At 41.6% G+C, this 26,081-nt stretch overlaps 1 protein-coding gene across 2 annotated transcripts; it reads left to right on the forward strand.

Moving 5' to 3' along the window:
- Nucleotides 1-19,532: 19,532 nt before the first annotated feature.
- On the forward strand, nucleotides 19,533-25,164 carry LOC111573652 (uncharacterized). 2 transcript variants are annotated; one of them, XM_055008776.1, is made up of 6 exons: nucleotides 19,533-19,578; nucleotides 19,651-19,724; nucleotides 19,799-19,940; nucleotides 23,581-24,060; nucleotides 24,445-24,541; nucleotides 24,671-25,164. In XM_055008776.1, the coding sequence occupies exons 3-5, from the start codon at nucleotides 19,827-19,829 to the stop codon at nucleotides 24,463-24,465; spliced, it is 615 nt and encodes a 204-aa protein (XP_054864751.1). In that variant the 5' UTR covers nucleotides 19,533-19,578; nucleotides 19,651-19,724; nucleotides 19,799-19,826; the 3' UTR covers nucleotides 24,466-24,541; nucleotides 24,671-25,164. The 2 variants fall into 2 exon arrangements, with proteins under 2 accessions (XP_054864751.1, XP_054864750.1); XM_055008775.1 differs by lacking the exons at nucleotides 19,533-19,578; nucleotides 19,651-19,724; nucleotides 19,799-19,940 and adding an exon at nucleotides 22,489-23,436 and having other exon boundaries at nucleotides 24,671-24,973.
- Nucleotides 25,165-26,081: the final 917 nt, after the last annotated feature.

Here is a 26,081-nt window from a genome sequence, read left to right on the forward strand (position 1 = left end):
TTTCCTTTGGATGCTCCAGTACTAATTGATGCCATCATTTAAGCAAAGTTACAGCAACACCTTGTAGGAAAGGTGGTGCAGAGGTAAGTTTTGTGCCGCTCATGTTGAAGGTCCATGGTTCAAAACCCTGTCTTGATCTTTTATTTTTCCTTTGGTTGCGCCAATACTAATTGATAGCATCCCTTGAGCAATGTTGCACCTGGAGCCACTGTACAGCCACAACAGAATCCACCACAACTTCCTCACAAAGAGCCTGCATCCAAAGCAGGAGGCGCCGCCTGGTGGTCGGAGGAGGAACCAAGAAATAGGAAACACCTCCTGCAGACGTGGAGGCAGAATCAGTTGGCTTTAAAACCCAGAGAGGTTTTAGTTTCCAGCTGTCTCCAGTGAATGAGCAGCAGCAGCATCCAGTGCAGGTTGTGCTTTCTAACCACAGACTACAGTCTATGGGAATGACTGACAGGTCGTCTGGTCGCTCATTCACTCTGTTCTCCTGCTTTGGATTTGGTGCAGCTGAGTTGTGGCTTTATCTTGGGTTACAGTGAGTCTTCTGAGGTTTTTGGTCAGACAGAGTCTGTATTCTTGTTTGTGAACCAATGTTGGTTGTCTAGAAGGTAAGACTTACTGTCCTGATTCTCTATTTAAAGAGTTTGCTGTGGTAGGCTGCAGGAAACCTTCGCGTTTGGGTGGTACTCATTTGGATTTTGTACCGTTTCATTTGGACAGCTATCTTGAGGCCCCATCCATGTGGTTTTGTGAGGTTTTCTGCAACAGTTCTGCAAAGCAACCTGCAGCAGAAAAGACTTTGAGGGTTTCCTAAGAAGCTCTGGAGACTAGACTTTTGAGAAACATTTGTTAGCAAAGCAGTTTGAGCAGGAGAATGTAAGTTTAACCCTTTAATGTGCACCATGGGTCAAAAGTGACCCAAATCCAATGGAAAATGGGTTATCTCCTTTCCCACATTGTGGATCAAAGGGTTAAGAGTACAAATGCAGAATGAGGTGAAGGAAATAGAGAAGCAGCTTGAGTTGGAGATAATTTAGTGCTGAAGCTCAGATTGGAAGTAGTGCAGGCTAAAATGTAGTTAATTGATGGTTTTTGTTCCGTTTCAGTTGGTTTTGCACATTGTGGTGAGGATGCTACTGCTAATCTATGTTTGGTGCCTCCATTTCAGCTCAAGTTAACATTTAGTGCTCCACCAAGGAACGGCAGAGTTGTGTGACAATCGGTGTCTGTCGGTCTGTCTGTCGCTCTGTAAGAAAGACTACTCAAAAACAGAATAACAGATTTGGATGAAATTTTCAGGGAAGGTCAGAAATGACACAAGGACCAAGTGATTAGATTTTGGCAGTGATGTGGCTTATAGTCTGGATCCACGAATTCAAATCAGCCATTGTGGACTTATCAGGACTTATCCATTGGAAATGATACAAGGAACAACTGATTAAATTGTGGGGGTGTTTCAGAGTCCCATCAATTCCCACCATCCACTACATATTTAGGTGATGCGATTCGGTATCCGTACATAACGTACGCATGCATAACACACGCCTGTGTTCAGCGCAAGGTCAGTTTGTTTGTGAGTACATCTATATTAAATGATTTAATTACTGAAAATACAAATAAACAATAAAGAAGAATATTAAACATTAAAGACAAAATCTTTAATTAGATAATTGGACATAAAAAAAATACAAAGCATTTAATTCCAAAATTAAACCTTGAAAAAACTACAAATAATTAAAAAGAATTTTAAACATTTAAAAAGACAAAACATTTAATTCCAAAATTAAACATTTAATTGAAGAATTAAATATTAGAAAAGACAAGAAAACATTGAATAGGAAATTAAACCATAAAAATACAACCAAGCATTTCAAAAGAAAATTAAACATTAAAAGATTATAATACATTTCAAAAGAAAAACCTTAACAAAGATTAAATCAAAAAAAAAACCATTCGGAAAGAAAAGGAAAATTTTCAAACTTACAAAACTTAGAAAAGCTGATAAAACATTTAAAAACGCAACAATTAAACATTAAAAAGACAAAACATTTAGAAATCAGATCAAACATTAGAAAAGACAAAAAAACATGAGAAAAGAGCAGCACCAAACACTTAAGAAGAAAAAAACTAAAGACTAAACATTTGAAGAGACACCAGTTAAACTTTAGAAGATGCAATTAAACAGAAGAGACAAAACTATCAAAAAGTGCAAAAATGAAAACACCAAGCTGTTTCTGAAAACATTTCCTCTTTCTATGTTCTTGGTTTGATCGTGGACAGATTTACTAAGAAAACTGCTTGACGGATACAGTCTACTATTAGTTTAAGGCATTGATCCAAATAATTGCAGGAGCCAGGATGATTGTTTCCTTTTATTAATCTCTGTTTTTCTTGAGTTACCCCCATCTAGTGGCTGAAGGATGGGGATAAAAGCCAGGGAGACTGCCAGGAAGGTGAGGCCTACCAGAGAGAGACAGTCTTTTGACCGCAACGCACATCCAAGGCCTGCAGTAAATTCATCCTCAGTTTATCTGTAGCATCTCACACCTTTTTGTTTCTAACTTTCAAAGAAATTTACGTTACAATACATAGTGCCTTATGTTTAAAACATTTTTTCTGTGGACATTCTTTTCTTTTTGGATGTGTGTCGAGTCAGACGCTTAGGTACAGTCGGCACAGTGGCTATATAGGCGCAGGAATAGCCACTACACTAATGTGACCTTCGGATCTCCACAGACTTTACTGTTCAGTGAAGATTATCAAAGTTTGTTAAGGATTTCAGAAGAACTCAGTTCTGTGGTCTCAATGTGAAATCAAGACTCCTCGACACAAGTTTTAAGCTACTGTTAAGCAGAAAGCTCAAACTAACAGAGAACTACTGAGAAAGATTTCAGTCCTCAGCAACACCTTGTGGTTCAGAGGTAAGTTCTGTGCTTCACATGTTGAAGGTCCATGGTTCAAATCCCCACTCACACTTTTTATGCGTCCTTTGGATGCTCCAGTACTAATTGATACCATCATTTAAGCCAAGTTACAGCAACACCTTGTAGGAAAGATGGTGCAGTGGTAAGTTCTGTGCCTCACATGTTGAAGGTCCATGGTTCAAATCCCCACTCACACCTTTTACTTGTCCTTTGATTGCTCCAGTACTAATTGATGCCATCATTTAAGCAAAGTTACAGCAACACCTTGTAGGAAAGGTGGTGCAAAGGTAAGTTCTGTGCCTCGCATGTTGCAGGGCTATGGTTCAAATCCGCACTCACACCATTTATTTGTCCTTTGGTTGCTCCAGTACTAACTGATGCCATCATTTAAGCCGAGTTACAACAACACTTCGTAGGAAAGGTGGTGCAGAGGTAAGTTCTGTGCCTCGCATGTTGAAGCTCCATGGTTCAAATCAGCATCCTGACCTGTTATTTGTCCTTTGGTTGCTCCAGTACTAATTGACACCATCATTTAAGCCAAGTTACAGCAACAACTCGTAGGAAAGGTGGTGCAGAGGTAAGTTCTGTGCTTCACATGTTGAGGGTTGCTGGTTCAAATCCCCACTCACACCTTTTGTCTTTTGGTTGCTCCAATACTAATTGATACCATCATTTAAGCCAAGTTACAACAACACCTCGTAGGAAAGGTGGTGCAGAGGTAAGTTCTGTGCCTCACATGTTGAAGGTCCATGGTTCAAATCTGCATCTCCACTTTTTTTTTTTATGTCCTTTGGTTGCTCCAGTATTAATTGATACCATCATTTAAGCCAGGTTACAGCAACACCTCGTAGGAAAGGTGGTGCAGAGGTAAGTTCTGTGCCTCGCATGTTGAAGCTCCATGGTTTAAATCAGCATCCTGACCTTTTATTTGTCCTTTGGTTGCTCCAATACTAATTGACACCATCATTTAAGCCAAGTTACAGCAACAACTCGTAGGAAAGGTGGTGCAGAGGTAAGTTCTGTGCTTCACATGTTGAAGCTCCATGGTTCAAATCAGCATCCTGACCTTTTATTTGTCGTTTGGTTGCTCCAGTACTAGTTGATGCCATCATTTAAACCAAGTTACAGCAACAACTCGTAGGAAAGGTGGTGCAGAGGTAAGTTCTGTGCTTCACATGTTTAGGGTCGGTGGTTCAAATCCCCACTCACACCTTTAGTCTTTTGGTTGCTCCAATACTAATTGATACCATCATTTAAGCCAAGTTACAGCAACACCTTGTAGGAAAGGTGGTGCAGAGGTAAGTTCTGTGCCTCACATGTTGAAGGTCCATGGTTCAAATCTGCATCTCTACTTTTTTTTTTTTATGTCCTTTGGTTGCTCCAGTATTAATTGATACCATCATTTAAGCCAGGTTACAGCAACACCTTGTAGGAAAGGTGGTGCAGAGGTAAGTTCTGTGCCTCACATGTTGAAGATCCATGGTTCAAATGAGCATCCTGACCTTTTATTTGTTGTTTGGTTGCTCCAGTACTAGTTGATGCCATCATTTAAGACAAGTTACAACAACACCTTGCAAACAAGGTGGTGCAGAGGTAAGTTCTGTGCCTCACATGTTGAAGGTCCATGGTTCAAATCAGCATCCTGACCTTTTATGTGTCGTTTGGTTGCTCCAGTACTAGTTGATGCCATCATTTAACACAAGTTACAGCAACAACTCGTAGGAAAGGTGGTGCAGAGGTAAGTTCTGTGCTTCACGTGTTGCAGGGCTATGGTTCAAATCCCCACTCACACCATTTATTTGTCCTTTGGTTGCTCCAGTACTAATTGATGCCCTCATTTAGGCCAAGTTACAACAACACCTCGTAGGAAAGGTGGTGCAGAGGTAAGTTCTGTGCTTCACATGTTGAGGGTCGGTGGTTCAAATCCCCGCTCACACCTTTAGTCTTTTGGTTGCTCCAATACTAATTGATACCATCATTTAAGCCAAGTTACAGCAACACCTTGTAGGAAAGGTGGTGCAGAGGTAAGTTCTGTGTTTCACATGTTGAAGGTCCATGGTTCAAATCAGCATCCTGACTTTTTATTTGTCCTTTGGTTGCGCCAGTACTAATTGATGCCATCATTTAAGCCAAGTTTAGCGTTGGCTGATTGAGGCTTTGTTGAAGCTTTGACACTTCATTCAAAACATGGTTCATTACTCGGGGCCTCAATGACACACACAGCTCGAGTAGGACATCTAGTGGTCAATAAAATGAAGTGCAATCAAGACGTGGTCGTTGGTTCATGGATTGTTTTGGATTTCATTCTCCATGCACATTCCTGTTCATCTACACTAGATGATTTAATGATGTATAGTGGATACAATAATAATAATAATATTACTAGTAATAATAATGACAATGACTATTGAAGAGCGTGTTTCTTGTTTGGCATGTCTGTTTGTAACCCTATATACTCTTCCCTTCTGTTTTGTGTTCTGAAATATTTCAATGGTGCTACATTCATGAGATGCTCTACAAATACAGACTGATGTCATTTTCACATGGGGTTGGTGCAAATACAGATTATTTTATGGATTTTGGCAAAGTGTATCTTGGGGTTCATTGGTAAAGAGGGTGTGCTTGTGGAACTTCTCATGAGTTTTTATTCAGAAATAACAGTTTATTCAAAGTTTTCAGACTCAAGCGGTTTCTTCTCTTAGAGACTATTTCCCCAGCCTTGGAAAAAACCCGTTCACACAGCACAGATGAGGCTGAGGTACACAGGAAATGTTTGGCTACATCATACAGGTTTGGGTAAACAGTTTTGTGGGTGGTCCAGTATATCAGCGGCTCTGCACTTGTTTCCAGAGGAGATCAGCCAGGTACCGGTTCACCTCCACAACTGCATTAGCACTTTGTCAGACTCTCTTTGCATCTTGATCCAAAAGGCTCCACATGTGAACTTCTGAATAATAGTGAAGATCATCATCACCACAAATGTCAGTAGTCATTTCTGATTCATAATAGAAGAAAAAATAAATACCTGTGGAGGCTGCTGATGGATCCACAAGTGTAGCAAACTGCCAGTGAACTGTGTTTTTCTTTATCTTGCATTCTGTCCACCAAGCATCTGATAAGGGTATGTTCCTGGTGTTGTACCGTGGAGGTGGTGAGTTGTGAATAGAGTTATTCTATCAAGTTATAGCAACACCTTGTAGGAAAGGTGGTGCAGAGGTAAGTTCTGTGCTTCACGTGTTGAAGGTCCATGGTTCAAATCAGCATCCTGACCTTTTATTTGTCGTTTGGTTGCTCCAGTACTAGTTGATGCCATCATTTAAGACAAGTTACAACAGCACCTTGCAGAGAAGGTGGTGCAGAGGTAAGTTCTGTGCCTCACATGTTGAAGGTCCACGGTTCAAATCTGCATCTCCACTTTTTTTTTATATGTCCTTTGGTTGCTCCAGTATTAATTGATGCCATCATTTAAGCCACGTTACAGCAACACCTCGTAGGAAAGGTGGTGCAGAGGTAAGTTCTGTGCTTCAAATGTTGAAGCTCCATGGTTCAAATCAGCATCCTGACCTTTTATTTGTCCTTTGGTTGCTCCAGTACTAGTTGATGCCATCATTTAAACCAAGTTACAGCAACAACTCGTAGGAAAGGTGGTGCAGAGGTAAGTTCTGTGCCTCGCATGTTGCAGGGCTATGGTTCAAATCCCCACTCACACCATTTATTTGTCCTTTGGTTGCTCCAGTACTAATTGATGCCATCATTTAAGCCGAGTTATAACAATACCTCGTAGGAAAGGTGGTGCAGAGGTAAGTTCTGTGCCTCACATGTTGAAGGTCCATGGTTCAAATCTGCATTTCCACTTTTTTTTTTATATGTCCTTTGGTTGCTCGAGTATTAATTGATACCATCATTTAAGCCGAGTTACAGCAACAACTCGTGGGAAAGGTGGTGCAGAGGTAAGTTTTATGCCTCGCATGTTGCAGGGCTATGGTTCAAATCCCCACTCACACCATTTATTTGTCCTTTGGTTGCTCCAGTACTAATTGATGCCATCATTTAAGCCGAGTTATAACAACACCTCGTAGGAAAGGTGGTGCAGAGGTAAGTTCTGTGCCTCGCATGTTGAAGCTCCATGGTTCAAATCAGCATCCTGACCTTTTATTTGTCCTTTGGTTGCTCCAATACTAATTGACACCATCATTTAAGCCAAGTTACAGCAACAACTCGTAGGAAAGGTGGTGCAGAGGTAAGTTCTGTGCTTCACATGTTGAAGCTCCATGGTTCAAATCAGCATCCTGACCTTTTATTTGTCCTTTGGTTGCTCCAGTACTCATTGACACCATCATTTAAGCCAAGTTACAGCAACACCTTGTAGGAAAGGTGGTGCAGAGGTAAGTTCTGTGCTTCACGTGTTGCAGGGCTATGGTTCAAATCCCCACTCACACCATTTATTTGTCCTTTGGTTGCTCCAGTACTAATTGATGCCCTCATTTAGGCCAAGTTACAGCAACACCTTGTAGGAAAGGTGGTGCAGAGGTAAGTTCTGTGCTTCACATGTTGAGGGTTGGTGGTTCAAATCCCCACTCACACCTTTTGTCTTTTGGTTGCTCCAATACTAATTGATACCATCATTTAAGCCAAGTTACAGCAGCACCTCGTAGGAAAGGTGGTGCAGAGGTAAGTTGTGTGCCTCACATGTTGAAGGTCCATGGTTCAAATCCCCACTCACACCTTTTATTTGTCCTTTGGATGCTCCAGTACTAATTGATGCCATCATTTAAGCAAAGTTACAGCAACACCTTGTAGGAAAGGTGGTGCAGAGGTAAGTTTTGTGCTGCTCATTTTGAAAGTCCATGGTTCAAAACCCTGTCCTGATCTTTTATTTTTCCTTTGTTTGCGCCAATACTTATTGATAGCATCCCTTGAGCAATGTTGCACCTGGAGCCACTGTACAGCCACAACAGAATCCACCACAACTTCCTCACAAAGAGCCTCCATCCAAAGCAGGAGGAGCCACCTGGTGGTCAGAGGAGGAACCAAGAAATAGGAAACACCTCCTGCAGACGTGGAGGCAGAATCAGTTGGCTTTAAAACCCAGAGAGGTTTTAGCTTCCAGCTGTCTCCAGTGAATGAGCAGCAGCAGCATCCAGTGCAGGTTGTGCTTTCTAACCATAGACTACAGTCTATGGGAATGACTGACAGGTCGTCTGGTTGCTCATTCACTCTGTTCTCCTGCTTTGGATTTGGTGTAGCTGAGTTGTGGCTTTATCTTGGGTTACAGTGAGTCTTCTGAGGTTTTTGGTCAGACAGAGTCTGTATTCTTGTTTGTGAACCAATGTTGGTTGTCTAGAAGGTAAGACTTACTGTCCTGATTCTCTATTTAAAGAGTTTGCTGTGGTAGGCTGCAGGAAACCTTCGCGTTTGGGTGGTACTCATTTGGATTTTGTACCGTTTCATTTGGACAGCTATCTTGAGGCCCCATCCATGTGGTTTTGTGAGGTTTTCTGCAACAGTTCTGCAAAGCAACCTGCAGCAGAAAAGACTTTGAGGGTTTCCTAGGAAGCTCTGGAGACTAGACTTTTGAGAAACATTTGTTAGCAAAGCAGTTTGAGCAGGAGAATGTAAGTTTAACCCTTTAATGTGCACCATGGGTCAAAAGTGACCCAAATCCAATGGAAAATGGGTTATCTCCTTTCCCACATTGTGGATCAAAGGGTTAAGAGTACAAATGCAGAATGAGGTGAAGGAAATAGAGAAGCAGCTTGAGTTGGAGATAATTTAGTGCTGAAGCTCAGATTGGAAGTAGTGCAGGCTAAAATGCAGTTAATCGATGGTTTTTGTTCCGTTTCAGTTGGTTTTGCACATTGTGGTGAGGATGCTACTGCTAATCTATGTTTGGTGCCTCCATTTCAGCTCAAGTTAACATTTAGTGCTCCACCAAGGAACGGCAGAGTTGTGTGACAATCGGTGTCTGTCGGTCTGTCTGTCGCTCTGTAAGAAAGATTACTCAAAAACAGAATAACAGATTTGGATGAAATTTTCAGGGAAGGTCAGAAATGACACAAGGACCAAGTGATTAGATTTTGGCAGTGATGTGGCTTATAGTCTGGATCCACGAATTCAAATCAGCCATTGTGGACTTATCAGGACTTATCCATTGGAAATGATACAAGGAACAACTGATTAAATTGTGGGGGTGTTTCAGAGCCCCATCAATTCCCACCAACCACTACATATTTAGGTGATGCGATTCGGTATCCGTACATAACGTACGCATGCATAACACACGCCTGTGTTCAGCGCAAGGTCAGTTTGTTTGTGAGTACATCTATATTAAATGATTTAATTACTGAAAATACAAATAAACAATAAAGAAGAATATTAAACATTAAAGACAAAATCTTTAATTAGATAATTGGACATAAAAAAAATACAAAGCATTTAATTCCAAAATTAAACCTTGAAAAAACTACAAATAATTAAAAAGAATTTTAAACATTTAAAAAGACAAAACATTTAATTCCAAAATTAAACATTTAATTGAAGAATTAAATATTAGAAAAGACAAGAAAACATTGAATAGGAAATTAAACCATAAAAATACAACCAAGCATTTCAAAAGAAAATTAAACATTAAAAGATTATAATACATTTCAAAAGAAAAACCTTAACAAAGATTAAATCAAAAAAAAAACCATTCGGAAAGAAAAGGAAAATTTTCAAACTTACAAAACTTAGAAAAGCTGATAAAACATTTAAAAACGCAACAATTAAACATTAAAAAGACAAAACATTTAGAAATCAGATCAAACATTAGAAAAGACAAAAAAACATGAGAAAAGAGCAGCACCAAACACTTAAGAAGAAAAAAACTAAAGACTAAACATTTGAAGAGACACCAGTTAAACTTTAGAAGATGCAATTAAACAGAAGAGACAAAACTATCAAAAAGTGCAAAAATGAAAACACCAAGCTGTTTCTGAAAACATTTCCTCTTTCTATGTTCTTGGTTTGATCGTGGACAGATTTACTAAGAAAACTGCTTGACGGATACAGTCTACTATTAGTTTAAGGCATTGATCCAAATAATTGCAGGAGCCAGGATGATTGTTTCCTTTTATTAATCTCTGTTTTTCTTGAGTTACCCCCATCTAGTGGCTGAAGGATGGGGATAAAAGCCAGGGAGACTGCCAGGAAGGTGAGGCCTACCAGAGAGAGACAGTCTTTTGACCGCAACGCACATCCAAGGCCTGCAGTAAATTCATCCTCAGTTTATCTGTAGCATCTCACACCTTTTTGTTTCTAACTTTCAAAGAAATTTACGTTACAATACATAGTGCCTTATGTTTAAAACATTTTTTCTGTGGACATTCTTTTCTTTTTGGATGTGTGTCGAGTCAGACGCTTAGGTACAGTCGGCACAGTGGCTATATAGGCGCAGGAATAGCCACTACACTAATGTGACCTTCGGATCTCCACAGACTTTACTGTTCAGTGAAGATTATCAAAGTTTGTTAAGGATTTCAGAAGAACTCAGTTCTGTGGTCTCAATGTGAAATCAAGACTCCTCGACACAAGTTTTAAGCTACTGTTAAGCAGAAAGCTCAAACTAACAGAGAACTACTGAGAAAGATTTCAGTCCTCAGCAACACCTTGTGGTTCAGAGGTAAGTTCTGTGCTTCACATGTTGAAGGTCCATGGTTCAAATCCCCACTCACACTTTTTATGCGTCCTTTGGATGCTCCAGTACTAATTGATACCATCATTTAAGCCAAGTTACAGCAACACCTTGTAGGAAAGATGGTGCAGTGGTAAGTTCTGTGCCTCACATGTTGAAGGTCCATGGTTCAAATCCCCACTCACACCTTTTACTTGTCCTTTGATTGCTCCAGTACTAATTGATGCCATCATTTAAGCAAAGTTACAGCAACACCTTGTAGGAAAGGTGGTGCAAAGGTAAGTTCTGTGCCTCACATGTTGAAGGTCCACGGTTCAAATCTGCATCTCCACTTTTGTTTTATATGTCCTTTGGTTGCTCCAGTACTAATTGATGCCATCATTTAAGCCAAGTTACAGCAACAACTCGTAAGAAAGGTGGTGCAGAGGTAAGTTCTGTGCCTCGCATGTTGCAGGGCTATGGTTCAAATCCGCACTCACACCATTTATTTGTCCTTTGGTTGCTCTAGTACTAATTGATGCCATCATTTAAGCCGAGTTACAACAACACCTCGTAGGAAAGGTGGTGCAGAGGTAAGTTCTGTGCTTCACATGTTGAGGGTCGGTGGTTCAAATCCCCACTCACACCTTTAGTCTTTTGGTTGCTCCAATACTAATTGATACCATCATTTAAGCCAAGTTACAGCAACACCTTGTAGGAAAGGTGGTGCAGAGGTAAGTTCTGTGTTTCACATGTTGAAGGTCCATGGTTCAAATCAGCATCCTGACTTTTTATTTGTCCTTTGGTTGCGCCAGTACTAATTGATGCCATCATTTAAGCCAAGTTTAGCGTTGGCTGATTGAGGCTTTGTTGAAGCTTTGACACTTCATTCAAAACATGGTTCATTACTCGGGGCCTCAATGACACACACAGCTCGAGTAGGACATCTAGTGGTCAATAAAATGAAGTGCAATCAAGACGTGGTCGTTGGTTCATGGATTGTTTTGGATTTCATTCTCCATGCACATTCCTGTTCATCTACACTAGATGATTTAATGATGTATAGTGGATACAATAATAATAATAATATTACTAGTAATAATAATGACAATGACTATTGAAGAGCGTGTTTCTTGTTTGGCATGTCTGTTTGTAACCCTATATACTCTTCCCTTCTGTTTTGTGTTCTGAAATATTTCAATGGTGCTACATTCATGAGATGCTCTACAAATACAGACTGATGTCATTTTCACATGGGGTTGGTGCAAATACAGATTATTTTATGGATTTTGGCAAAGTGTATCTTGGGGTTCATTGGTAAAGAGGGTGTGCTTGTGGAACTTCTCATGAGTTTTTATTCAGAAATAACAGTTTATTCAAAGTTTTCAGACTCAAGCGGTTTCTTCTCTTAGAGACTATTTCCCCAGCCTTGGAAAAAACCCGTTCACACAGCACAGATGAGGCTGAGGTACACAGGAAATGTTTGGCTACATCATACAGGTTTGGGTAAACAGTTTTGTGGGTGGTCCAGTATATCAGCGGCTCTGCACTTGTTTCCAGAGGAGATCAGCCAGGTACCGGTTCACCTCCACAACTGCATTAGCACTTTGTCAGACTCTCTTTGCATCTTGATCCAAAAGGCTCCACATGTGAACTTCTGAATAATAGTGAAGATCATCATCACCACAAATGTCAGTAGTCATTTCTGATTCATAATAGAAGAAAAAATAAATACCTGTGGAGGCTGCTGATGGATCCACAAGTGTAGCAAACTGCCAGTGAACTGTGTTTTTCTTTATCTTGCATTCTGTCCACCAAGCATCTGATAAGGGTATGTTCCTGGTGTTGTACTGTGGAGGTGGTGAGTTGTGAATAGAGTTATTCTATCAAGTTATAGCAACACCTTGTAGGAAAGGTGGTGCAGAGGTAAGTTCTGTGCTTCACGTGTTGAAGGTCCATGGTTCAAATCAGCATCCTGACCTTTTATTTGTCGTTTGGTTGCTCCAGTACTAGTTGATGCCATCATTTAAGACAAGTTACAACAGCACCTTGCAGAGAAGGTGGTGCAGAGGTAAGTTCTGTGCCTCACATGTTGAAGGTCCACGGTTCAAATCTGCATCTCCACTTTTTTTTTATATGTCCTTTGGTTGCTCCAGTATTAATTGATGCCATCATTTAAGCCACGTTACAGCAACACCTCGTAGGAAAGGTGGTGCAGAGGTAAGTTCTGTGCTTCAAATGTTGAAGCTCCATGGTTCAAATCAGCATCCTGACCTTTTATTTGTCCTTTGGTTGCTCCAGTACTAGTTGATGCCATCATTTAAACCAAGTTACAGCAACAACTCGTAGGAAAGGTGGTGCAGAGGTAAGTTCTGTGCCTCGCATGTTGCAGGGCTATGGTTCAAATCCCCACTCACACCATTTATTTGTCCTTTGGTTGCTCCAGTACTAATTGATGCCATCATTTAAGCCGAGTTATAACAATACCTCGTAGGAAAGGTGGTGCAGAGGTAAGTTCTGTGCCTCACATGTTGAAGGTCCATGGTTCAAATCTGCATTTCCACTTTTTTTTTTATATGTCCTTTGGTTGCTCGAGTATTAATTGATACCATCATTTAAGCCGAGTTACAGCAACAACTCGTGGGAAAGGTGGTGCAGAGGTAAGTTTTATGCCTCGCATGTTGCAGGGCTATGGTTCAAATCCCCACTCACACCATTTATTTGTCCTTTGGTTGCTCCAGTACTAATTGATGCCATCATTTAAGCCGAGTTATAACAATACCTCGTAGGAAAGGTGGTGCAGAGGTAAGTTCTGTGCCTCACATGTTGAAGGTCCACGGTTCAAATCTGCATCTCCACTTTTTTTTTATATGTCCTTTGGTTGCTCCAGTATTAATTGATACCATCATTTAAGCCAGGTTACAGCAACACCTTGTAGGAAAGGTGGTGCAGAGGTAAGTTCTGTGCTTCAAATGTTGAAGCTCCATGGTTCAAATCAGCATCCTGACCTTTTATTTGTCCTTTGGTTGCTCCAATACTAATTGACACCATCATTTAAGCCAAGTTACAGCAACAACTCGTAGGAAAGGTGGTGCAGAGGTAAGTTCTGTGCCTCACATGTTGAAGGTCCACGGTTCAAATCTGCATCTCCACTTTTGTTTTATATGTCCTTTGGTTGCTCCAGTATTAATTGATACCATCATTTAAGCCAGGTTACAGCAACACCTTGTAAGAAAGGTGGTGCAGAGGTAAGTTCTGTGCCTCGCATGTTGCAGGGCTATGGTTCAAATCCCCACTCACACCATTTATTTGTCCTTTGGTTGCTCCAGTACTAATTGATGCCATCATTTAAGCCGAGTTACAACAACACCTTGTAGGAAAGGTGGTGCAGAGGTAAGTTCTTTGCCTCGCATGTTGAAGCTCCATGGTTCAAATCAGCATCCTGACCTTTTATTTGTCCTGTGGTTGCTCCAGTACTAATTGACACCATCATTTAAGCCGAGTTACAGCAACAACTCGTGGGAAAGGTGGTGCAGAGGTAAGTTCTGTGCTTCACATGTTGAGGGTTGGTGGTTCAAATCCCCACTCACACCTTTTGTCTTTTGGTTGCTCCAATACTAATTGATACCATCATTTAAGCCAAGTTACAGCAACACCTTTTAGGAAAGGTCGTGCAGAGGTAAGTTCTGTGCCTCACATGTTGAAGGTCCATGGTTCAAATCAGCATCCTGACCTTTTATTTGTTGTTTGGTTGCTCCAGTACTAGTTGATGCCATCATTTAAGACAAGTTACAACAACACCTCATAGAGAAGGTGGTGCAGAGGTAAGTTCTGTGCCTCACATGTTGAAGGTCCATGGTTCAAATCTGCATCTCCACTTTTTTTTTTATATGTCCTTTGGTTGCTCGAGTATTAATTGATACCATCATTTAAGCCAGGTTACAGCAACACCTTGTAGGAAAGGTGGTGCAGAGGTAAGTTCTGTGCCTCACATGTTTAAGGTCCATGGTTCAAATCCCCACTCACACCTTTTATTTGTCCTTTGGTTGCTCCAGTACTAATTGATAACATCATTTAAGCCAAGTTACAGCAACACCTTGTAGGAAAGGTGGTGCAGAGGTAAGTTTTATGCCTCGCATGTTGCAGGGCTATGGTTCAAATCCCCACTCACACCATTTATTTGTCCTTTGGTTGCTCCAGTACTAATTGATGCCATCATTTAAGCCGAGTTATAACAACACCTCGTAGGAAAGGTGGTGCAGAGGTAAGTTCTGTGCCTCGCATGTTGAAGCTCCATGGTTCAAATCAGCATCCTGACCTTTTATTTGTCTTTTGGTTGCTCCAGTACTAGTTGATGCCATCATTTAACACAAGTTACAGCAACAACTCGTAGGAAAGGTGGTGCAGAGGTAAGTTCTGTGCTTCACGTGTTGCAGGGCTATGGTTCAAATCCCCACTCACACCATTTATTTGTCCTTTGGTTGCTCCAGTACTAATTGATGCCCTCATTTAGGCCAAGTTACAACAACACCTCGTAGGAAAGGTGGTGCAGAGGTAAGTTCTGTGCCTCGCATGTTGAAGCTCCATGGTTCAAATCAGCATCCTGACCTTCTATTTGTCGTTTGGTTGCTCCAGTACTAGTTGATGCCATCATTTAAGCCAAGTTACAGCAACACCTCGTAGGAAAGGTGGTGCAGAGGTAAGTTCTGTGCTTCACATGTTGAGGGTCGGTGGTTCAAATCCCCACTCACACCTTTAGTCTTTTGGTTGCTCCAATACTAATTGATACCATCATTTAAGCCAAGTTACAGCAACACCTTCTAGGAAAGGTGGTGCAGAGGTAAGTTCTGTGCTTCACATGTTGAAGGTCCATGGTTCAAATCAGCATCCTGACTTTTTATTTGTCCTTTGGTTGCGCCAGTACTAATTGATGCCATCATTTAAGCCAAGTTTAGCGTTGGCTGATTGAGGCTTTGTTGAAGCTTTGACACTTCATTCAAAACATGGTTCATTACTCGGGGCCTCAATGACACACACAGCTCGAGTAGGACATCTAGTGGTCAATAAAATGAAGTGCAATCAAGACGTGGTCGTTGGTTCATGGATTGTTTTGGATTTCATTCTCCATGCACATTCCTGTTCATCTACACTAGATGATTTAATGATGTATACTGGATACAATAATAATAATAATATTACTAGTAATAATAATGACAATGACTATTGAAGAGCGTGTTTCTTGTTTGGCATGTCTGTTTGTAACCCTATATACTCTTCCCTTCTGTTTTGTGTTCTGAAATATTTCAATGGTGCTACATTCATGAGATGCTCTACAAATACAGACTGATGTCATTTTCACATGGGGTTGGTGCAAATACAGATTATTTTATGGATTTCGGCAAAGTGTATCTTGGGGTTCATTGGTAAAGAGGGTGTGCTTGTGGAACTTCTCATGAGTTTTTATTCAGAAATAACAGTTTATTCAAAGTTTTCAGACTCAAGCGGTTTCTTCTTTTAGAGACTATTTCCCCAGCCTTGGAAAAAACCCGTTCACACAGCACAGATGAGGCTGAGGTACACAGGAAATGTTTGGCTACATCATACAGGTTTGGGTAAACAGTTTTGTGGGTGGTCCAGTATATCAGCGGCTCTGCACTTGTTTCCAGAGGAGATCAGCCAGGTACCGGTTCACCTCCACAACTGCATTAGCACTTTGTCAGACTCTCTTTGCATCTTGATCCAAAAGGCTCCACATGTGAACTTCTGAATAATAGTGAAGATCATCATCACCACAAATGTCAGTAGTCATTTCTGATTCATAATAGAAGAAAAAATAAATACCTGTGGAGGCTGCTGATGGATCCACAAGTGTAGCAAACTGCCAGTGAACTGTGTTTTTCTTTATCTTGCATTCTGTCCACCAAGCATCTGATAAGGGTATGTTCCTGGTGTTGTACTGTGGAGGTGGTGAGTTATTCTATCAAGTTATAGCAACACCTTGTAGGAAAGGTGGTGCAGAGGTAAGTTCTGTGCTTCACGTGTTGAAGGTCCATGGTTCAAATCAGCATCCTGACCTTTTATTTGTCATTTGGTTGCTCCAGTACTAGTTAATGCCATCATTTAAGACAAGTTACAACAGCACCTTGCAGAGAAGGTGGTGCAGAGGTAAGTTCTGTGCCTCACATGTTGAAGGTCCACGGTTCAAATCTACATCTCCACTTTTTTTTTTATATGTCCTTTGGTTGCTCCAGTATTAATTGATACCATCATTTAAGCCAGGTTACAACAACACCTTGTAGGAAAGGTGGTGCAGAGGTAAGTTCTTTGCCTCGCATGTTGAAGCTCCATGGTTCAAATCAGCATCCTGACCTGTTATTTGTCCTTTGGTTGCTCCAGTACTAATTGACACCATCATTTAAGCCAAGTTACAGCAACAACTTTTAGGAAAGGTGGTGCAGAGGTAAGTTCTGTGCTTCACATGTTGAGGGTTGGTGGTTCAAATCCCCACTCACACCTTTTGTCTTTTGGTTGCTCCAATACTAATTGATACCATCATTTAAGCCAAGTTACAGCAACACCTCGTAGGAAAGGTGGTGCAGAGGTAAGTTCTGTGCCTCACATGTTGAAGGTCCATGGTTCAAATCAGCATCCTGACCTTTTATCTGTTGTTTGGTTGCTCCAGTACTAGTTGATGCCATCATTTAAGACAAGTTACAACAACACCTTGCAGAGAAGGTGGTGCAGAGGTAAGTTCTGTGCCTCACATGTTGAAGATCCATGGTTCAAATCCTCACTCACACTTTTTATGCGTCCTTTGGATGCTCCAGTACTAATTGATACCATCATTTAAGCCAAATTACAGCAACACCTTGTAGGAAAAGGTGGTGTAGTGTTAAGTTCTATGCCTCATATGTTGAAGGTCTATGGTTCAAATCACCACTCACACCTTTTATTTGTCCTGCGGATGCTCCAGTACTAATTGATACCATCATTTAAGCCAAGTTACAGCAACACCTTGTAGGTTGTGATGGCTGATCGAGGCTTTGTTGAAGCTTCGACACTTAATTCAAAACATGCTTCATTACTCGAGGCCTCAATGACACACACAGCTCGAGTAGTACATCTTGTGGTCAATAAAATGAAGTGCAATCAAGACGTGGTCGTTAGTTCATGGATTGTTTTGGATTTGACTCGCAATGCACACATTCCTCTTTGACTACAGTAGATGATTGTATGGGTTCTAGTGGACACAAAAATAATATTACTAGTAATAATAATGACAATAACTATTGAAGAGCACGTTTCTTATTTGCCATGTTTGTCTGTAACCCTATATACTCTTCACTTATATTCTGTGTTATGAAACATTTAAACGGCGCTGCTACATTCATGAGATGCTCTACAAATACAGACTGATGTCATTTTCACTTGGGGCTTGTGCAAATAAAGATTATATGGATTATTATGGATTTTGGCAATATATGTCTTGGGGTTTATTTTTATGTTGAAGGTCCATGGTTCAAATACCCATCCTGACCTTTTATCTGTCCTTTGGTTGCACCAATACTAATCGATAGCATCATTTAAGCACAGTTAGAGCAATATCTTGTAGGACAGGTGGTGTAGAGATAAGTTTTCTGCCTCTCATGTTGAAGGTCCCCGATTCAAATCCACCTTCGTACCTTTATGATCGTCACCTCCATAATACTTTTGTGTACCATCATTTACGAAAACTAACGGGTACACCCTGGAGGAAGGATAGCGTAGTGATAAGTTATCTGCCTCTCATCCAGAAGGTCCTCGGTTCGAATCCAGCTCAAGGCTCTTTTTACACATTGGCTGCATGACAACCTCTTGCTAGCATCATTACAACAAACTCTACAAACGACCTCGCGTGAAAGATAGCACACACATAAGTTGAGTGTCTGTCATGTTGAGGATCGCGGTTCGAGTCCCCACTGGGAACCTTTTTTTTCCACATTTGATGCTTTCAAACTATCTGCCAGTTCGTTCATTCACTGATTCACTGGAGCTCATTGGGAGTCCAAAGGCAACTCTGGATTGTTTTCTTCTGTCCTGTGTTTGTAATTCATCAGGTCTGTACCTTACTATGCTCTGCGCTGTGAGGTGACAAATGCTGTGAATTTGCTCTAAATAAATCTAAATAAAGTGAATGGATTGAGCTCACCTGGATTCAGTGTCCTGCATCCTGTATCTGGAGTTACTGTACAACCACAACAGAAACAACAACAAACCAGAATTAGCTGCAGCTGGTCTTCTATACCTGAAACCTCATCCTCTGTATATAGTCTTCTACATGTTTTTTTTTTGTTTAAAGAATAAAATCATCTGTATATAATGCTATGGGAGGGCTGAACAGTGGTGTAGTGGTTAGCACTTTTGCCTTGCAGCTAGAAGATCCCTGGTTCGCGTCCCGGCTTTCCCGGGATCTTTCTGCATGGAGTTTGCATGTTCTCCCTGTGCATGCGTGGGTTTTCTCCGGGTACTCCGGCTTCCTCCCACAGTCCAAAAATATGCTGAGGTTAATTGATTACTCTAAATTGCCCGTAGGTGTGAATGTGTGAGTGATTGTTTGTCTATATATGTAGCCCTGCGACAGACTGGCGACCTGTCTAGGGTGTCCCCTGCCTTCGCCCGAGTCAGCTGGGATAGGCTCCAGCTCCCCCCGCGACCCTAGTGAGGAATAAGCGGTGTATAGATAATGGATGGATGGATGGTCTTCAAGGATCCCAACATGAACAGACGACTACAATCAGTCACTTCCACAGTATTGGATCCATTCACTGTCACTCAACCCCTCAGCCAATCACCGGCAGTCTCTCTCCCACCTGGAATCCACCCCTGTTCCTTTGTTTGAAGTACATCCAGATTCAGTCATTCACACACAGCGACTTGAACAGCAGGATCAGCTCACACCACTCATCACTGGAAACCCATTCACTTTTCACAGTCCTGGAAACCACAGCATCAAAGAAAGTGAGTTAAAATTCATGTGAAACAAGTTGAAGCTGTTTGGTATCATGCTAATGCTCATGCTAATGCTAACAGACCTTCAACTCCACAACCGTCCTCTTGGACTTCTGGATTCCACCAACAGAAACCAAACATTTTGCTGAACACTGGTGAGCAACTAATGAAAAATGTGATGAGTGACTGATGATGATGATGATAATGATGAAGCCTGTCTGCTGAACAGGTTAGGCTTCAATGGATGATTTGAATTGATGGCGAGCTACCCTCCAAAGAACTGGAACAGTATGAAAAGATTCAGCCCTTCACCCACCCCACTCATTGGCAGGCCTCAAGCCTTACAGCTTCATCCCTTCCCCAATGCTGTGGTAGGACTTGTTTAGATTCATTTCACCTTGTTTGGACTTGTTCAACTTGTTTTATGGATTAATTACTTTGATTAACACCCCATTGGCAACAGTGGAACCACATTCACCTGAATCTAGAACTGTCCTTGCATTATTGACATTGACCATAGCACATAGTCACTTTAAATTGTTTAAAGTGTAGCTGCTTTATTGTGATTTGAATTGATTGAATGACAGGTGAAGGTTTGATTTTTCTGATTTTCTGTTTCTGACTTCTGTTATTGTTTTGTGTTATTATTTTGGTCATTGTTTTCCCTTGATACATTCACTGCATGAAAGTAGGGATTTTTGTCTTTAAACAGCACTGAACATTTCCGTGGAATTTCAAGTTAATGGCAGTGCACTGCAATTTGCAGGCAGCACAAAAAACTACCGAGAAATGCCAGGAATTAACGTGGACGGCTGATGTCCCAGGGGGGGAGCTTTCCAATGTCAGTGAAAATGCTGTGAGCTATACAAATGCAAATCAGAGTGGTGGGTGTGGAGGTGTAAGGTAGGGGGGTTAGGGGTGGGGGTTGACTTTTCACACTTGCATTAGTTTTTTTAAGAGAAAAAGGACACACAAACAAAACTATACAGTTTATACTTTATTTGAATCAGGGTTCATACAGCTTTTATAAAAGTAAATAAAAGCACATCACAGGCACTTTTCAACACTGTGAAAATCCTAAATCTCAAACACCATGCAGAGCAGCATGACTACAGTCACCTTTTCTCTTATGTTGCTTTCCTGTACAGTGGATGTGTTTACCACACATCTTCCAGCAATGCCCTCAACAGGTAGAAATGATGATGGACATGAGGTGTCTGTTCCCCTCAAGTTCCAAACTTCTACCGACTTTCCATAAAAATGTCTGTTGGGATGGTGATGAAGCCTGGAAACTCCTGCAATTACGCGTCTATATATAGTACTCTCTGACCTGACATTAATAGCTATGAACTGCTTCATAATGACTGGTCTTGTTTCTGTCAGAGGTTCAAGGATGGATTCCTTAAAAAACACCATCTAGCAAATACAGACCTGATCAAAATCTTAAGACCAGTTGAAAAATAACTAGAATTTACCTTTTGCACATTTGGATCTTAATGAGGTTTTAAGTAGAGCTACAATATGCAAAAGCAAGAAGGGAGAGTGAGACAAAAAGCACTTTGAAAAAGTAATTTATTGAAAACAACAAGTAAACTGAAATAGGCTGTTTATCAGCTGATCAAAAGTTTAAGACCACAGGCTATAAAAGCCCAAATCTGCTCAAAATTCTCATCTTCTGTCAGGCATTCACATGGTCATGCCCTCCTGATGGCTAAAGCTAAGAACCTTTCTCTTCTTGAACGTGGTCGGATCGTAGAGCTGCATAAGCAAGGCCTCTCGCAGCATGCCATTGCTGCTGAGGTTGGACGCAGTAAGACAGTCATTCTAAATTTTTTGAAAGATCCTGAGCATTATGGAACAAAAAAGTCAAGTGGTAGACCCAAAAAAATTACACCTGCGCTGAGCCGGAGGATCCGATTGGCTGTCCGTCAAGACACAGGGCAGTCCTCGACCCAAATTAAGGCCCTTACTGGTGCCGACTGCAGCGCAATAACCATCAGACGGCATCTGCGGGAAAAGGTTTTCAAAAACAAAAAATGAATTCAAAGACCTCGTCTCCTAAAACGCCACAAAACTGCGCGTTTAGACTTTGCCAGGGAGCATCAAACATGAGACAGTGAAAGGTGGAAAAAAGTTTTATTCTGTGATGAGAAAAAATTTAACCTTGACGGTCCAGATGGCTTCCAACGTTACTGGCATGACAAGGAGATCCCACCTGAGATGTTTTCTACCCGGCACAGTGGAGGGGGGTCCATCATGATCTGGGTGCTTTTTCATTCAGTGGAACACTGGAGCTTCAGGTGGTGCAGGTCATCAAACGGCAGCTGGGTACGTGCAGATGTTGCAGCTGGCATCCCTCATGACTGAGGGCCCTCGTCTGTGTGGTAACAGCTGGGTTTTTCAACAGGACAACGCTGCAGTTCACAATGCTCGCTTGACCAAGGACTTCTTCAGGGAGAATATCATCACTCTTTTGGACCATCCCTCATGTTCCCCTGATTTAAATCCCATAGAGAACATTTGGGGATGGATGGCAAGGGAAGTTTATAAAAATGGCCATCAGTTCCAGACAGTTGATGTCCTTCGTGAAGCCATCTTCACCACTTGGAGAAATGTTCCCACCAGCCTCTTGGAAACACTCGCATCAAGCATGCCCAAACGAATTTTTGAAGTGATTAACAAGAACGGTGGAGCTACTCATTACTGAGTCCTACTGAGAACATTTTTTGTTCTGGTTTGGAGAGTTTTTTGTAATTTTTTGAGCGATGGTCTTAAACTTTTGATCAGCTGATAAACAGCCTATTTCAGTTTACTTGTTTTCAATAAATTACTTTTTCAAAGTGCTTTTTGTCTCACTCCCCCTTCTTGCTTTTGCATATTGTAGCTCTACTTAAAACCTCATTAAGATCCAAATGTGCAAAAGGTAAATTCTAGCTATTTTTCAACTGGTCTTAAGATTTTGATCAGGTCTGTACATATGCTGACCTTTCTGCTCTAAATCTGTCATTCAAATATGTTACAAGTTTGCATGAAATGGCAAAATGATCAACTGTAATTACAGTGTTCAGGGTTCATCTGATGATACATTATCAACACTGCATGCACACTACCAGACAAAAGTTTGGACACACCTCATTCAATGGTTTTTATTTATTTGTATTATTTATACATTGAGATTAATACTGAATATTAACTCTTTTTGTTTACAACATAATTCCATATGTATGTATGTACTGAATGAGAAGGTGTGTCCAAACTTTTGACTGGTAGTGTAGATCAAGCTCATCTAGGATGATATGACAGAGGCATCACAGTAAAGGGCAAAGCCTTTTCTTCTTTTGATTAAAGAAGTTCATCTTGCAGGCATAGAGAAAATCTGTTGACCTGGAGAAGTCGGCATGTTACTTTAAGGAATGCTGCGTCACTGACGTCATCACGTTAGAGTTGCTCGTCCAATCACACGCGTCGTCTCGCAAGAACCGCGCGATACACGAACAGACAAAGAAGTCGTCTTGCTTTCGACCAAAGAACACCAGGTGCTAGGTTGGTTCAAAGTTGAGAGCCAGTGCTTTTTTGGTTCAAATCTCGTGCCGCCCCAGAACGGGTTTGTGTTTCCATTCAGAAGGAGCAAAATTGGAGCTGCGTCATTGCGCCACCACAAAACGTGTGTACGTCACTGCGTACGTAGCCGTTCAACAGCGTTCACGCTGTACGGAAACCCACACAACAACAATGGAGGACTTCATTGGAGTGGTGTTCATGGCTTTGCTAGTGTGTCTCGCCATCGCTGAACAGCAAAACCTTCTGTTAGGGGTTACCCATCGGCGTCGCCGTTCCAATGCCCAGCGATCACGTTTGAGAAGAAAGGTAATTATCAAAGACGTTTGGATACTTAACAGTAAACGTGCTAGCGTTAGCTTAGCTACTTAGCTTCGACTACGCTTGCATTGACTACTTAGCGGTTAAACACGCGCAATAAGTTGATGACCATATCCATGTTTATCTTTTTAGATGTTTTTAGATGTCACCCCGCCCTCTGCCCGTGACGTGCTCGGCTCTCAACTCTGGCCACCTCTGGCCCAGCAACGAGTTGGTGCCCGAAACGGCCCCAGAGTTTGGAGCCCGGAGCCGCAGCTCCGGTGGTCGAAACACAAAAAACCGGCGCCAAGTCGGGCGCCGGCTCCAACTCCGAACGGGCTCCACCCCGGTCGAAAAGAGGGAGTTTCTACAATGGCGGCCCGGTATCACCAGTCCGACTCACCACAAACTCCTCGCATAGAACAGCCTGAACATGACCGACTGGTTCCAGTCAGACCCGCGACAGACACTGAGAAGAAACTATTGAGCGTTATCAGCCGGCTGTCTGGCCAGAGAGGACCGCTGGAGGAGAAGCTGGAGGAGAGGATAGCCGCCATGGAAGCAAAATTAAACACTTTCTCCAGCGGCGAGGAAATTCAGCGGAAAAGAGGAGAGCACAGTCCTAAAATTGCGGTAAGAATATATTCCATTTGTGGGATATTTTTAGCGAGTTTTAGCACAGTGCTCTGAATTGGTAACGTTAAGCAGTGATAGCATGTAGTCCTCCATCTTTGTTAACAAACGTGACTTTATTTTTGCCTTTTTGTACTTTTAGGAACAAGGGTGAGACTGTTTATTCTTTTTTCTTTTTTGTGAGAAAAATGTTTACTGTAAGCATGTATAATAATTCTTTGTCAGCTGAATGCACACAAATTGTTGTACTGTAGATTGTAAACAATTCATGCATCCATTCAAATTGTGTCTGCTAATTTTAAAACTGTTTTAAACGACTTTACAGTTGACTCTGCAGTTATTCTGCTGTGAGTAGTAAATGAATGTTCTGATTTATTTTCACAGACTGGGCTCACCTCACAATGAGACAGTCAGGACATATTTAGTTAAAACTTTGGCTGAAGTCCAGATGTGGAGGATGTGGAGACAGACGTCCTTCTACGTAAGTATCCTGTTTAAAAATTGTTCTAAATTTTTTCGATTTCATCAACAGAAACAAAAGCTAACAATAGCTGAAAATAGCAGGAAATAATAATAAAGCTAATAACGGCTTCATTTAACTGTTTTCCAGCTGATTGTAAAAAGCATTTTGAAACTCTACGGAGGAACTACCGCTACAGTCAACCCAACATGGCGGATCAGGCGGAGGCCATGAAGTCTTCTGCCTCAAGTCACCACAGAAGAAAGAGGGTAAGAGATATTAGTTTGATTCATTACATTGTGTGTTTTATACAAAATGTGGTTAGAATAGTATTGCTGGTCACTATGACATTATTTTTCTGTTAAATTATTAAATGTATTGATTTCCGGGGCGCTATGGAGCCGCGGACCCGGAAGGCAGCATAAAGTGGAGGCTCCGTGTAACCCGCATTAAAAAACTTGTAATAACCCTACATTAGACAAGCCAACTGAATTGAGAAAATGTCCAAGACGACTATAACTAAGGATTGTGATATTTTCACCCGAAAGCGCGGTTCCCAAAAGCCAGGTAAAGCTGATAGTCCAACGCCGGACTCGCATGGGGAGAGGGCCGCTAGCCCTAGCAACACAACCGACCTCACGGCGGTACTAGCTGAACTTCAGTCACTCCGCTCCGAGATCGGTGGATTTGGAAACTAAACTGGACAATATAAGTAGCCTCATGGGTGAAATGACTAAATCAGTAACCGCTTTGGAGAACAACATGACAGAAGTGAAGCAAAATGTCGCCGCCAATGCTACACGATTGGAGGAAGCTGAGCACAGAATCATGTCAACAGAGGGAACACCTAGAAAAGAAAACAGCGGATCTCAACAGAGCCATGAAAACGAATCGCCTACCTGGAGACCAAGGACCGACGGACCTGGAGAACCGGAGCCGAAGAAAAAAATCTACGTCTGTTTGGCCTCCGGAGGGCACTGAGGGTAAGCGGCCGCTGATGGAGTTTATACGGGAGATGCTACCCCGATGGCTGGAGACCGACAGGTCCTTCACGATAGAGCGGGCCCATCGTACCCTCGCCTCGCCGAAACCGAATATGGGATAGAGCAAGTCATTATCCGTTTTCTGAACTTTCAAGATCGGGAGTTCGTGTTTCGCTCCACAAAGCAGCACAACATTACACACGATGGAAACAAGCTCTTTTTTGTCCAGGACTTATCAGCTGAGTCCGTTCGACAGAGATCCGAATTCAACACTGTCAAAAAATGTGTTCGCCGAAAAAGGAATGTTCCGCGGGTTCCAGTACAACCCATGCAAGATGAGGATCCCTCCACAATGGGAAAATTCAGCTGTTATCATCTCCAAAGGAAGCAGAGGAGTTCCATCGCAAGCACACCGGAGATAACTAACGGAATGCGGTGAGCTGTTCACTATTCTGGACACCACACAACAAGCCTGGCTTTAACCATTAAACACTCCCGTAAATGTGTGGATATAAGATGAGCCAATAACTTGAGACTTTTTCAGTTATACATTTATCTTACTAATTCGAGCAGCTATG

This window comes from Amphiprion ocellaris, unplaced genomic scaffold (assembly GCF_022539595.1).
Source record: "Amphiprion ocellaris isolate individual 3 ecotype Okinawa unplaced genomic scaffold, ASM2253959v1 Aocel_unscaffolded178, whole genome shotgun sequence".
NCBI classification, from domain to species: domain Eukaryota; kingdom Metazoa; phylum Chordata; class Actinopteri; family Pomacentridae; genus Amphiprion; species Amphiprion ocellaris.